Source organism: Anoplopoma fimbria, chromosome 16 (assembly GCF_027596085.1).
Source record: "Anoplopoma fimbria isolate UVic2021 breed Golden Eagle Sablefish chromosome 16, Afim_UVic_2022, whole genome shotgun sequence".
Taxonomy (NCBI): Eukaryota; Metazoa; Chordata; class Actinopteri; order Perciformes; family Anoplopomatidae; genus Anoplopoma; species Anoplopoma fimbria.
The window spans coordinates 10,380,877-10,395,633 of record NC_072464.1 but is presented as its reverse complement, the minus strand read 5'-3'; the positions used below and the strand labels follow the sequence as shown (position 1 = coordinate 10,395,633).

Sequence of the window (14,757 nt, the reverse complement as noted above, 5' to 3'; positions counted from 1 at the left end):
TTTTTCCTCCATCTCTTGTTTCTCTTTCATTCATGCTTTCCTGTTTCCTGTTCTTGTTTTCCCTGTATTTCCTAACACACGCACAAAAGAACACACACACACACACACACACACACACACACACACACACACACACACACACACACACACACACACACACACACACCTACATATTGACAGGCAATCAGAGGCCATTATCCCCGAGGCCAGTGCTCTAACAAAATGCCCTTGGAATCTAATAAAAAGTGGTACATGAAAAGACAGTGGAAAGGCCTGTGGACTTTGCACTCAGCAGGGCTGTAAGTAGGAAATCTAGTAACACACATACATACACACAGACAAACAGCGCGGCGCAGCACACTGCGGTCATTAGTCTGCGCTTCTGACCTTCTGAAGCCATCTGCTCGGTGCTACTATGCCTGTCTCAACTCTCTGCATGTCGGTGAGTGCCTGAGCATGCACTGTAGAGGAACCTTATGTCAGATTTAATATCCAATCAACGCCATTAATTCATTAATTGAAAACAGGCGCCCTCTGCCAGATAAGTTGTGGCTGTAACAGCGTGTGGAAAGTGGGGATCAATTGAGCAATGTTAGTTGAGTCAAAGAGGAGGATGAGATTGTCATTTTGATGGTTGGGTGTCCCTGAAGGAGTGATGTCACGTAGGTGGAGACATGTAACCGACGTGACAGATGTGGGAAAACACCCTGATGACTAATGCATTACGCCTATTCTTCAGAGACGCATCCAGAGAAGTGTAACACACACAGAGATGCTTGATTTTTGTACTGATATGTTTGTTTTTTACTCTTGACGTTGAGCTTCCCTTATTAGCAGCCTTTTAATTTCATGAGTTGTGCTGGACATTGTTATGAAGATGTTGCAATACAAGGTAAAAAATACTAAGAAATATAAAATAGTTGGTGGAAAATGTTACATGATGATTTTGTACCCATTCAGTTATGTTGGAAGCACAAAAGGAAGTTATCTCTTAATGTCCAGTGTAACACAAGGAATGATCACAGCAAGCAAAACCTGTCAACGTTCATATCTAATATTGTTTTAAAGTATACTTGAAATTGATGAACCTATCCTTTAAGACATGACACATAAGAGACGAAGACAAAAAGTTAAACAATGATAGCATCACCTAAGGACATTATAACAGCATTTTCTTTCTGTCTCTCTAGTGGTGAAAGTGGTTCTGGGAAAACAGAGGCCTGTAAGCACATCGTGAGACACCTGACAGCCCGCTCCAGCCCCAAAGGCTTTGCGTTGGAGCCCAGAATGAAACATGTAAGTCTGGTCCTGATTTTTCTTTTTTACACTTCAAACAGTCACTCCGGTTGTCCTGGAGGCTAACATGGCTAAGGAATATATGATGAAACCGCGCTGTCCTGGGCATGAGTCTTGAATCCTTTTGTTGCTTTTGTGCTCTGGAGTCTTTACTTTGGATTTTTAAAAAAAGGCTAGAAAAATAATGTAATGTTAGACATCTTTTTCATTTCAAATTCAGTGCTATGCAAAAGCAATCCTCATCGAGAAACTCATGATACTTGTGTGCTCTTCAAAGCTAGGCACTGACTGAATCGTACATCCTTTCACCTTGTGAGGATGTCTTTACTTTGCTTGCTGTTCCTTCTCAAATGTCATCTCTGAACAAAATTCACATGGCATGGTAGTGAGGCAGTGGTTATAGCGGTGTAAATGTATCCTGCTGTTCTTCTTGTTGCCGTGCTGGGGGAGAGAATAGACGTATGGATCGGACACAGTGAGGGGCTTTACTGGTAGTCTCATCTTCTCTGCTCAATAGCTTTTCATTTGTCAAAGATGGCACTGGAGCATTCAGAACCTGTGTTCGATTGAATCATCGAGATTTCCATTAAGATGACTTTATCTCCTACGATGCTGTTCCTTAAGAACAGAACCATTTGCAGCAGAGAAAATCATTTGGCCGTTATTCTTAGGGTGCAGTCCATTTGTCTTCAACTTTACAGCCTAATGAAGGAGTATTGATTTAAAAAAATGATAGGAGAGTACAATAGGATGCCAAAACTGTATCTGCTACATGGCACATTTCCCTGTAAATCAAAAGAGGCTACAATCATATAGAAACATATACTGACACATTCTTATTATTATTATAAAAAAAAATGACAAGGCATTTAAGGTCAGAGTTTAATATCCTCCCTGGTCTTGTATATGAATAAGAAAAAAATCACTACTGCCTCGTCGTGTATTCCCCATCGTGTAGATGTGGTTCAGATTGTGACATGTTCGTGGTGTTTAACACAGGATTCACTGCTCTGCACAGTCTATCAGTCGGGTAACAAAGCAGTGTGTAGCCAGGGACTGCAAGCAACGTATTTCTGATGAAGTCATCGTTATGCAGTCGATATCTGGGTCAGCTCTCTCTGATCATCCTAGGACACATTAAACACTGAGTTCCCATATAACGGGTGCATATTGACATCTAGTGGTGGAAAGTGGAAGTTTTGATTCAGGTGTAGAGATACCAGAGAGATACTTTGTGTAAGTGGAATGTCATTATTTTGGAAAAGAAAAAAAGGGCATACATGTTCTGCAGTGAGGATATTCCAAATCACTGTTTGGGACTCACCTTTCCTCTGGTCTAACAAAATATACAGGTTAACTGCATTCTGGAGGCCTTCGGTCATGCAAAGACTCTGAGGAACAACAACTCAAGCCGCTTTATCAAGTTGTTGACCATCCAATACTGTGACAAGAGGAGGACACTGCTCAGAGGTAACCTACATTTATCTCAATGGAAACTGATTGATGGTATTGTCTGTATTTTCCATAAGAGACAGGAATAGGATGAAATACTGATTGTGTCAAAACATTGTACTTCATTCTCCAAAATGTCTTTATTCTGTTTTGATTTAGCTATACTTGACATAACATGTTTCCTTAAATGTTTTATCACACATTTTTAGTCTTTATTGTTGAATTAAATCTGATATTTATTGTCAAAATAAATGAGCATTTAGCTATTGTTTTCAAAGTCTAGACTTCCTTATGATGATAGTACAGAATCTTTGACAATAAAACATACAGGATTTACAGTATATCTTAGGCACAGATCTACTCTGTGATGACTTGCTATGGGATCAGGTGCTCAATACCAAACACCAGCAGGGGGCAGTAAAAGCCCATGAGTCTACAATTTGTGCTCCAAGTCCTGTTTACCTTATTTCACCCCAGTTAAATTGATCAGTGAGCACCCATTGAATGTTCAGTACTACTACTACTATCATCTGATGAAATGTAATTTACACGCGTGTTATTGAAGTATTACACAAATCTGATGTTTAAGCCCGTGTGCACACCCACATGCTGGAGAAGTCTCGCCTGGTCCACCTGCCTCCTCACCAACACAGCTTCAACATCTTCTATTTGATGGCTGAAGGCCTGTCGCCTGAGGAGAAAAGCGAACTTTACCTCAACAATGTCCTGTCTCATAGGTCAGTGTCTGTCAGCTGCCGTATGTATATTATATCCACTATAGATATATATTTATACACACTACATCACCAGTGTGATAACCACTGACCTGATTTTCTCTGATTTGATCCGCTTGCCCCTCTTGCATCACATTGTGTCACCATGTGTTTTTGCTGGGTCTGTGTGACCCTGCAGATTTAAATCCCTGTTTGCTATTTCTCCTCCCTCCTAAATAGACTGGAACTGTATGTAACACTGCACAAAACCACCTCGTAAATCTTTTGGATCTAGGTCTCTGTCATCCACAGATATGCACACATGTTTGAAACCAATGCACCTGTACACTGACCAGTGGACACACTGTGTCCTTTATGATTATTTTGGTTTTGTGGTTGTCTGAAATATTGGTCCACATTGTGCAATGTTTCTGTCTTTACTCCAGGTATCTTAGTGGAGGACATCCAGGGGAGAACCCTCCAGTTGCTACAGCCTCGGCCCAGAGCAGGGAATGCCTGGCAGCAGTCAAACAAGCCCTGCGAGCCCTGGGCTTTAACAAGCAGGTATCCATTGGCACTGCATACGGCTTCTGTTATTATCACTGTTTATTCAAAAGGTTAGCGACAGCGGGTATCATTCAAAGTGTTACAGACTCTGAAATAGCCATGTGTGAGGTCATTGATGAGATTTCACCACAGGTTTTTCCTGACAAACTGATTGTTATTTGCGTCCAAGGGCTGGATCCTCCTCTAACCTCTCAGACAGCTAAACTAATAGCCCATTCTATGGGATTTTGTTCAATTTGTGAAGTCAAATATTTCAAAATATATGACTAGAATGTTATCCCAGTAATACCTGGTAAATAATGACATGGTCAAACGTCATTTCAAGTCGAAGAGGATTGCCCATGCTCCATTAACCAATTGACCACTGCATAATGGATTGCGGGAGACTGAGTGATGCAAAGGACACAACATGGTGTCCTCCCACTTCAGGTACAAGACGTATTGAAATGAGACGGGCGTTATCGGTTTCCAATGACATATTCGGACCAGATGTTTGGATCTCTTAGGGATTGGACTCATTTTCTATTATCTATCCAAAGATCATATGAAGACATTGATTAATGCCTGCTGAGTGAATGCAATGTGTGTGGTACAGACCGTCCTGTGCAACAGCAGCTGTGTTCCCAGTCCCATTATCAGTTGCTATTCTTAGATTCCCAGTCAGCATCTGTCAGTAGTGAGTGACCACCATCTCACCTTTTAATCCAGCAGCAGTCAATACACGCAGGCAAGGCTTAAGGGACGGGAGGGATAGAGCAATAGATATCGTCTTATATCAGAGGGCATTGGTGTCCACTGGATAAGAGAGAGAGTCCAAGGGACAGAAGAAAGAGCGGGGGAGTAAGAGTGGAAGTGATAGACCACCCATTGGGCTCTGTCTAAGTTCAATCAGGGGAAGACTCCCAGTCCAGACCCAAAGGTCAATCGTCATTAACGCTCCCTATCGCTCCTTTTTTTTTTTTTGTCCTTGCGCCCTCGCCTCCCTTTTCTTCTCCCTTTCTAAGCAGGGGGAGTCTGTCTGTGTATAGAGTGTCAGACAGAGACTAATGCTTGTGTTTATCTCCCAGATATCAGCTCCAATATCCTGCCTTGAGAGAGTGCACACACACACGCACACACCCTCAAACTCGAGCATCCCCCCTCTCAGAGATTCAGAGCAGTGGGTAATGGGGTATTCCATTAAGCGTCCTCTACTCAAGGGCAGAGAGGAAGGGAGAGTGGGACAGAGCGAAAGAAGTGTGTGAATGTGTTGAAACGCATTGGATTTTCTGTCTGTGTATTTACTTATTTTTCATTGCATTTGTGAACTTGAAGAAAAATATGGAATATCGCCAGTCCAGAGGTTGGATTTAAGATCATGAAAAAAGGCCTCAGCATTTCATATACTGCATGTTGGTATTAACCAAGGGGAAAAGGGAAATTCACGTTTTTGATTGCTTTTACTCAACTAAGTATTCCATATTTGTTTCCTGTCTAACTCCCCTCCCTTTTCTCTCTCTCTGCTAGGAGGCTGACTCAGTGTTTATGCTGCTTTCTGCTGTGCTCCATATTGGGGACCTACATTTTACTGCATCGACGGATGCCGACACAGCCTTCCCTTCTGACCTGCAGCTGCTGGAGAGAGGTCAGTGCCCTCCGTCACATGACTGGGGTCACATTTCCACCCTGTGTGGAGGTGGGGCGGGGCAGAAAGGAGGGGTGCATCACACCCACTCATCGTGTTTACCTCGTCGTCATCGCTCCTCCCTTTCTCTGTCTCTTGGTGTTCTGCTTGGCAGCTTGCCAGCACACTAGCTAAAGCCCAGACAGTCACCTGTTTGGTAAGCCGGGTTTTCTGCCAAAACGTAACCACGGTGAGGAGAGATCCCTCTTAAACATCCCTCTTAAACCCCGCTATTGGTGTCTCTTTTTTTTTTTCTCCCTCTCTCTCTAACTTCCTCATTATGCAACCGCTACATTTGCTCCTGTGACCCCTGACCTTAGTGAGATGGTAAACAAATGACATCAGCGCCTGAACGGGAAAGAGTCAGTGGTTGTCAGGGAGATGTGATGTCATGGCTAGTGATGTCAGCAAAGGGATTCCGGGTTGCTGTCACCTGTTTTTGCTGTTTGTTTATGGGTTCTGCTCAGAAATCCACTGATGAATAACTGCTGCCAGCTCTACTGATCGATTAGGTCGGAATGATCTAGAGCGGGGCTCAGCTTGTTGTCCTGGCAGCGTGATGTTGTCGTCAGAGTAGGGAAGAGAACATGTATTTCTGGGATGTTATCAGAGCTACCTCTCTGGCATCCTAATTTTTAATGACTAATGCTGTTATTTAAATTTCATCATGTCGCTGTCAGTTAATCCAACGGCTTCTTTCTCTTTCTTCCTCTTCCGATCTTCCTCTGCACAGTTGCTGTATTGTTGCAGGTGGGCTCCAATGACCTAAGCACCGCCCTCACCTCTGACGTCCAGTACTTCAAAGGTATCCACTAACTAGCCTTTGCCCTCACTTGGCCCTCTCTATTCCACACGCATAAACAGATTTAATCTGTCAGTATGTTTATCATTGCAGTAATCTTTACGGCAAAGACATGTAGAAGACAGACCTCAACACTGTTTAAGTTCTAAATAAAACTTTTGAATAAGGTGCAGTAACTTTCAACAACAAGCAGCGTGTCTTCAGTCGCAGGAAGACTATGTTCAAAACACACTGATCAGAAAACAATCACTTTTTTTAAGCATTGGGACATTAAATCCGCAAATGTACCAAAATGTTAATCATTAAATTGTGTTGCCATGTCCCTTTTGTGTCAGGTGACGTGATCACTAGGCGCCACACAGTGGAGATGTCAGAGCAGTACAGAGACCAGCTTGCGAAGGCCATCTATGGACGCCTCTTCAGCTATCTGGTCAACAGTACCAACGAATACCTACAGGGACAAGACGACAGCATCGGGTACAGCTGTGTGTCTGTCTGTCTGTGTGTGTGTGTATGTGTGAGTAAGTGTCTGTGTTTATGCTCACAGGTTGCCTTTTTTTTCTCCAATGTTTACTGCTAAAATAATTTCTCTAGAATCCCAGGCAGTTGATAACAAACTGCACCAGCATAATATATCTGTCATCACTAGAGAGCCGTCTCTCACTCAGGGCCTCTGCAGTGACAACACTGATATTGTGACAGACAATTAGTTTAGAGTGAAGGTTTGTAATAATTAACATTGCATGACATGCACGGATATGCATGTACACTGAAATGAAAAAAATACTGAACAACAAGACAGAGGACACTCCCAAGGTTTATGTGAAGGTCTCGCACACAACAACTTAAACACACACACACACACACACACACACACACACACACATTCTTATATGGAGGCCAATGGATCCTTGGTGTTGTTGATGTTGTGAGGTCTTATCACACTCTGTCAGATAACTGGTGTTCCGTCTTCTGGAATGGGTTTGTGCTTTGCCTTGTTTACACACCAACCACACAACATAATAAATTTGTCAACCACACTTCTTACTACTGGCACACCCTCTTCAGATGGGTTGTTGCACACACACAAACATGATAATTCTTGTCAGAGTGACGCAAGCAATCGAACAAGTCCTCAAGTTGAACCCGAAGTTAAAGTGGTTGTGCATAATTTGTTATCTTTATGTTCATTTCTTCCAGTGATCCTGCATTGGAGATTGGGATCTTGGACATCTTCGGGTTTGAAGAAGTTCAGAGGAATGGATTTGAGCAGGTGGGTTTTCAGTCAACCCAAAAGAGACCATTCAATGTTGTTTCCTCTCTTCCCCTTCAAGCCGACAGATTTCTTCTCCTAATCAAGCCAAAGGCATTCATTGCATTCCCCGGATTAACATCACTGGCTTAGAAGGCCGCCCTGAGCCATAGCAATCTCTCTGAATAGTGTGTGGTTATGTAGTTTCAAACAGATCTTAATCAAATTGTGAAAATATTTGGGAATGTTATCTATTTCAGCCTAGACATTTCGGTCTATAATTGTAATGAATGAGATGAGGTCTGTGGCTGACTGTGGCGTGATTTTCGACTGTCCTTGAATGAACTGAGGGCTGACACAAAGGCAGCTCTGTGTGGGAGATGTCAGAGTAATGGGCAGCTTCTAACCAGTGTGTGTGTGTGTGTGTGTGTGTGTGGATCTTATTTTTATATATATGATTTAGTGTATTTTTGGGGTCACGATACAAATCATTATTGATTCTTTTTTCAGAATCAAAACTTGTTCCAATGAAGTTGGTCCCAACAGTTCTTCTAAAAATAATTGTTAACATTTGGCACATTGAAAAAAACTACAAGCAACAACCAAACTACTAAAATATTTCAAAGTAAATAAATTCTTTGTCATGTGTTGTGGTCATATAGTAAGCTCATTTGCCAGTTATGTTTGATAATCAGCAGTCTTGCTAAAAACATGAGAAAAATGTATCTTGTATTAGAGGTCAGTGCACAACAGTGCACAGCTAAAAATAGCAAAACAAAAAAGCTCTTTCTTTGTGGAGAGGTTTTTAAATATGGACTGGCTGACTTAGTTTCTCCTTCTCCATTTCATAATACAAAAGCTACAGGCGACTGCAATTAAAAAAAACCCCCACAACTCTAGTATTCTAATTTGATTCATAAAGAATAGGTATCTGAACTGTCTTGCTTTCTCTCTCTCTATTTCTTTCTTTCTTTCTTTCTTTCTTTCTTCCTTTCAGTTGTCCTACCCCCCAGTGTGTATTTTACTGTGTCTATTGTACACAGATGGATGAGCGTGTCTGCCATGCTTGGTTGTTTTCACTATGTCAGTGTGTTTGATTACATTGCATAGTATACAGAGTACAACATGTGCAACTCTTTACAGCTCACCTGTTATGGGCTGGAAATCTGTCATGTGCTCATCAAGCATTCACTGTTAATAGACTACACCATTCTAAGCCAAGCAGACAAGTCTGTATTTCACACACACACACACACACACACACACACACACACACACACACACACACACACACACACACACACACACACACACACACACACACACACACACAGCTTGTAATTCATAGTGCACAAGAGGCTAAGTGCTTATTCCTTCTAGTCAGAGCTTACGTTCCCTCCCTCAGGAACACCAAATCTCCTCCCAGCCTTTATTAATGCTGGTGTGTGCTTGTCTTTGCTAACATAAGCGTAATAAACGTAAGCAAAGATTTCCGTGTGTGTGTGGCACTAAGATGTCAGTGGTTTTAGTCTTCCCCTGGATATTCTCTAATCTAAGTGGAAGCGAGGGATTGCGTGACCTTTCCTCTTCGGGTCACAGTGCAAGTGCCAGAAGGGAAGAGTGGGGCGGAGACTAACAAACGGGAGAAACAAAGAGACACTATCTCTGACTGGCGACATTGCCCACCTCTTTCCTCCCAGACATCTTCTCCATTGTTGATGCTGAGCTTGTTTCAAATCCCATACATTACCCACCACCCACACCAGAGGAAGTAGAGGAGAAGCAAGGTCTGGATAAACAAACTCGATGATCTCTTACAGTAGATGTGACACATCAGTGACAAACAGGCACTCACACTCTGCCATGTTTGTACACACATGCAAACTCGTGTGTGCAGCGTGATCAGGGTCATTAGGGCTTGTTAATTAGAGCTGTGTTTGTCAGGAGTGTGTTGTACCTGCTCAGCACTTTGCTAATGAGCTAACTCGATCAACCACCTGCTGGGACTAAGCCTTTAATGTACTAGACTAGCTTGAAAACAAAGAATAGACAAACACTGATGGAAGAAAACACCAACGTGGTCGCCACAGCACAACACACCTCTAGATCAGCACTTCTCAGTCAGCAGGACGTGAGACAAAATGTGGGTTATGTTGTGATTATTCTGATTCAATCACATGACACTGCACAAAGAGAAAAACTAGCACGTTTATTTATTTTTGCTCTATTTTTCCCCAAACATTCCTTTTTTTTAGTGAATGGATAAATCTTGTAAATAACCCCAAAGCTAAGGGCTGCATGGCTTTATTTGAGAATTAAAAAAACATGATTATTTTCACTTTCACTTTATTTATGAGCTAGTCATTATAACCTAACCTACAAGATTCTTGTTCTCATCACATGGCTGCATCAGTCTGGCATCTGTATTCGTGTCAGGTGGCATGACGTTGGACTACAAATAGGCTTGAAAACAGTTTCACAACAAGTTCATTCCTAGACTACAACACTGTAAGACTTTTTTTTGTGTTCCACTTTGTGACACATTTGGGTTCAGGAGAAGTTTAAACCGGCTTGCTGCTGCAGACTGTTGTCCTGTGTTGTTCCACTTCATATTTTGTGTTCCTTCTCATTACATCAATGTGACAAGTCACACATGAGTTTTCCCCTCCAGTGCTCCACACGCACACACCAGACAAACTCCCATTTGAGTGACTCCTGTGCTGTGATTGGTTGACTGCTGGGTTAGAAAGAGTTCATGTGTCTCAGCAGGAACTCTTTGTCCATATTATAATAGATTTAATAAAGGCCTTACATAGTTACATCCATTACTTTACATGTGGTGTCCATGTAAACAGCTCTGGTGTCTGGTGTGCTTATATATACGAGTTGTCATTTCATTTATGCCCCATTGACTTCCCCCGTTGGTGCCACAGCAGGTTGTGTTCCAGATTGTATCTGTGCATTTATTTGCATGAAAACAAAAACATACAGCGTTGTGTCACTGAAGAGGAATTTCATACCATGTGCACTGAAGTGTGTGTTCACAGGTCGATGTGTGTGTTGTGTGCATTCCAGCTGTGCGTGAACATGACCAACGAGCGGCTGAGGCAGTACGTCTCCGAGGTGCTATTCCAGCAGGAGCAGTCTGAGTGTCTGCAGGAGGGCATCGCCATGGAGACCCCTCGCTCCCCCGGCAACCAGCCAGCCGTTCTGGACTTCTTTCTTCAGGTACTGTACTCTGCTTGTTTAGACCAGTCCGGTCCAGTTTGGCGTCTCATGATGTCATCCAACATTGCGAGCCCACCCAAAGCTTTAAAGCTGTTAAATCACACAGATCAAGTTCACACTTTCATCACATTTTCTTTCTTCTAATTTTTAAAGTTGGAAACAGTTTCAGCTAATTATTAGCTGTTTCATTTTCTATTTCTTTTTTCATAATTTAACTTTAATTAAAAGTTATACATCCCCCAAAAATATGATATACATATAAACTGGTTTGTGTAAAAAAAAAAAAATGAAACTCAAACTGGATTATTACTGGTAGGACTGGTGGTGGCCCAGTGGTTAAGATGTTTACAATGTAATTGCAACCTTCCCGTTGTTCAACATTTATTGAATGTTACCCTTTCACCCCATGTTTCCTGTTTGTCTACAATCTCTACTTAAAATGACCAAAATGCCCCCCAAAAGGTTATTTGATATCAGAGGGTTAGCTATGCCCTATAGAGATCAATAAAAGTGTCATAATGAAAATAATTGATTACTCTTATATTCAAGAGTTCTTTGTAAACATGACTGAGCTTGTGTTTGTTCCTCGTTCAGAAGCCTCAGGGATTGCTGTGCGTGTTAGATGAGGAGAGCCAGAGCCTGCGGCCGGCAGAGCAGACACTGTACAAGAGGCTGTCAACCCAGCTGGACTCCAATCCGACTTGCGGTCTCTCTCTTACAACCAAGGATGGCAACGGAAACCCACCGCCCAAAGACCAGGGCCCAGCATTCACTGTCAGCCACTTCGCCGGACAGGTCTGTCTGTGTTACATGAAAATGTATACATGTATTTAAAGGTGGTAGAGCTGCGTAGTATAACATTAAATCTATCATGACTCACTATCTTTGCAGTAGACTTCTTAAAGCCCACCATAAGTCTTTAACCTGAATCACAACTTAATGAAACAATGATGGAACCAACAGTCGCTATGCAGGAGAAATTACCAAGTTGAGACCCTTTGCTCCACTGCTAGAATCTAAAATTATCACCATTCAAAAAAAAACCAAATATATAACATATTCACTGAATGTTGTGTCTCAAACTTTATGTAACAAATCAATTTCCTAACAGATAAGAAATCAGATGTGCGTACGTATGGAAACTTTATTTTTTAACCAATTACCTAGTGAAAAATAATAAAAGGTCTTTACTGTGATTAAAAAAAATAGGCTGCACCCGAAAATACTTAATAATAATTTATTCATATATTCATAGCAAGCAGTATGCAGGGGAAAATTGTAATGTAGAGGACTATGTGTGGATTGTCCATGAACACAGTAAAAAAAAAAAAGTTTCTGTCAACAAATACTGCAACATGTAGGTTATTCGCAAATAAACATATTTGTATGCTACCACATCGTATAGCCATAGAAGTTGGTGTGGTGCTTTTACAAAGATATAGGTAAGTATAAACTGGTAGATTTTTATGTTGTCTTGGATACACCTACTCTAGCGGGAGCAACCACAGAAGCAGTTGTGAGTATTTTTGCCAGGTTTTTATATGACTGTGAACAGGCCCTAAGGAGCCATTGGCCACCCCAATTTACAATCCTGGCTTGATTTGGCGTCACAAAATTTGACAGGTGTGTAGTTGAGAGCGAAATGAAGACTGAGTTTGAAAACGGGTGTGGCCCAAGCAAGGGTGCCAGAAATTGGGGGTCTAGAAGCGGTAAAGGGGCCAATGGCCCGCTCACTTTAGCCCCCCTGCCCCGATTTGGTGTTGCAGCTGGTGTGATCCCTTCCCAAGATGGTCTCTATTCACAACTATTTTATATTGCATATAGTATTAAATACACTGTGTAAGTGAATGTCCATGTATGGTTTGTTTTTCCACCAGATGTCATATGATCTCACAGGATCACTCACAAGAAACAAGGACTCTGTTCCTCAGAACCTCCTGTTTACGATGAAGTGTAAGTACCCAATAAATAAAACACGTACGACCACATTGTGGCATCATCTAAACTAACAGCCCACAGAACCACTCTTTGTCTTAAGTGTGGTTGTTTTTGTGCATGTGTGTATCATCCCGTATGTAGCAGACAGCACCGTCTGTGTGTATATTGTCTATAGAAAGTGCCAGATGTGGGCTGTTGCGGTTAGCAGCACACAGGCAGTCGTTGTGTGACTGCCAGGCTAGCCTTGCATCCAGCAGCCTAATTGCTATAATTTCCATGATGAGGCTAATCTTCTAAAGGCTAGCCCTTCGCTCACACTCGGCTGTTGTCCGTCAGACCGAGACGATGCGTCGCTGCCATTCAGCCGCACACACTGACATACGTACTACGTGGTTTCCTGTTACGGATCTCATCACCTCCCAGCTTAAAGTTTAAGCCTTAAGCTAATAGGAGAGGAGAGGGAATCTATGTAAGTCTATATTCAGGTGGTGGCAATGATTGCTTCAAATGAAAAGACAATTACTCTTGGAACTGTGTGTAGTTAAGTCCTTAAATGGGTCCAGGACTCGTGTTTGTTTGTTTTTTTGCTTGGTACGCCTACCTGCCGTCATCCTTTCCTCTTTCACTCTCTCTCTCTCTCTCTCTCTCTCTCTCTCTCTCTCTCTCTCTCTCTCTCTCTCTCTCTCTCTCTCTCTCAGCCTTTCAGATGAGAGCCACACGCCCACGTACACACATGTTGTTTGGATCACTGAATAAGCTCATTGTTGTTGTGGAGCGCTCCACGTGTTGGTCCACCCCCTCTTGTTGCCTGACTGATTGTTTACATGGAGCCTAACTTTAAACCTCCTCCCCACACTTATCATCTGATACTTCTCTCTTTTTCTTGTTTACATCCTCCCCACCGTTCCTCCCTCCCTCCTTCCGTTCTTTCTTTATGTTTTTCCTTCATTCATTCTGTCTCTTCTTTCTTTCTTTTCTTTTTCTTCATTCCACCTTTCTTTACTCCCCTCCACCCCCTTGTTTCCACCAATGCTGTTGCTTCTTTTCATCGTTTTTTTTTTTCTTTCTTTCTCTGTCTCTGTATGTGATTTGTGCCCGGCAGCCAGTGAGAGTGTGTTACTGCAGCAGCTATTCCAGTCCAAGCTGACTCAGACTGGTTCTCTGGTGCCAGCAGCCCATGGCCGTGCCGGGCTGAGGGGGCCTAAAGCTGCTCTGTTGCTCCACAGGATGCCCTCAGCCTCCCTTGTCACTGCCAACATCGTCCCCCAACAGCCCCGGAGGTGCTATGACCTTACCAAGGTACAGTACACTTTTCACAGAGTGGTGACTGCAAGACTTACATGAAACACACATGCAGTCTGTTGTTGCACTGTTGCTATGGTCAACTCAAAAATACACTTGAGCATCCAATGATGTTGAAGGCCTTGTTCATTTTCTGGTCATTTAATATATTGTTTTCATTCGATGAATTACTCATACTAGCTTTTGAAAAAAGAAAATTGAATGAAGGAATTGATGAGCTGAACAAATACGATCAGTGACAATTAGTCACAAGGTCTTTGTTCAAACAGGGCTACTGACTGCTGTGCCGATCAATGGACACACAGCGATGGTCATTTTGGGAAAAATAACAACCAACAATCTAATTTAAGCTACTTCCCAACATAGGGCTATATATATATAAACCTCTGGGAATTGGATTTGTTTCAGATGGAAATACACAAGCATGCAAACACATGCACACACAGTCATGTAATCAAACACTTCTGGGTTTTTTTTATGTTTAGAAAGCATATTGTATTGGTACACATGTGTAACTGGAAATGCTTGGTGGTTGTGTAACCTC

At 42.2% G+C, this 14,757-nt stretch overlaps 1 protein-coding gene across 1 annotated transcript in view; it reads left to right on the top strand.

Annotated features, from left to right (window-relative positions):
- The window catches only part of myo16 (myosin XVI), a 74,592-nt gene that overhangs the window by 34,782 nt on the left and 25,053 nt on the right, over positions 1 to 14,757 (top strand). Inside the window, 12 exon segments of the mRNA XM_054615270.1 lie at positions 1,191 to 1,296; positions 2,649 to 2,766; positions 3,338 to 3,485; positions 3,908 to 4,025; positions 5,535 to 5,652; positions 6,425 to 6,496; positions 6,829 to 6,970; positions 7,694 to 7,766; positions 10,821 to 10,973; positions 11,568 to 11,768; positions 12,851 to 12,926; positions 14,014 to 14,210. Coding sequence (XP_054471245.1) covers positions 1,191 to 1,296; positions 2,649 to 2,766; positions 3,338 to 3,485; positions 3,908 to 4,025; positions 5,535 to 5,652; positions 6,425 to 6,496; positions 6,829 to 6,970; positions 7,694 to 7,766; positions 10,821 to 10,973; positions 11,568 to 11,768; positions 12,851 to 12,926; positions 14,014 to 14,210 — 1,522 coding nt within the window.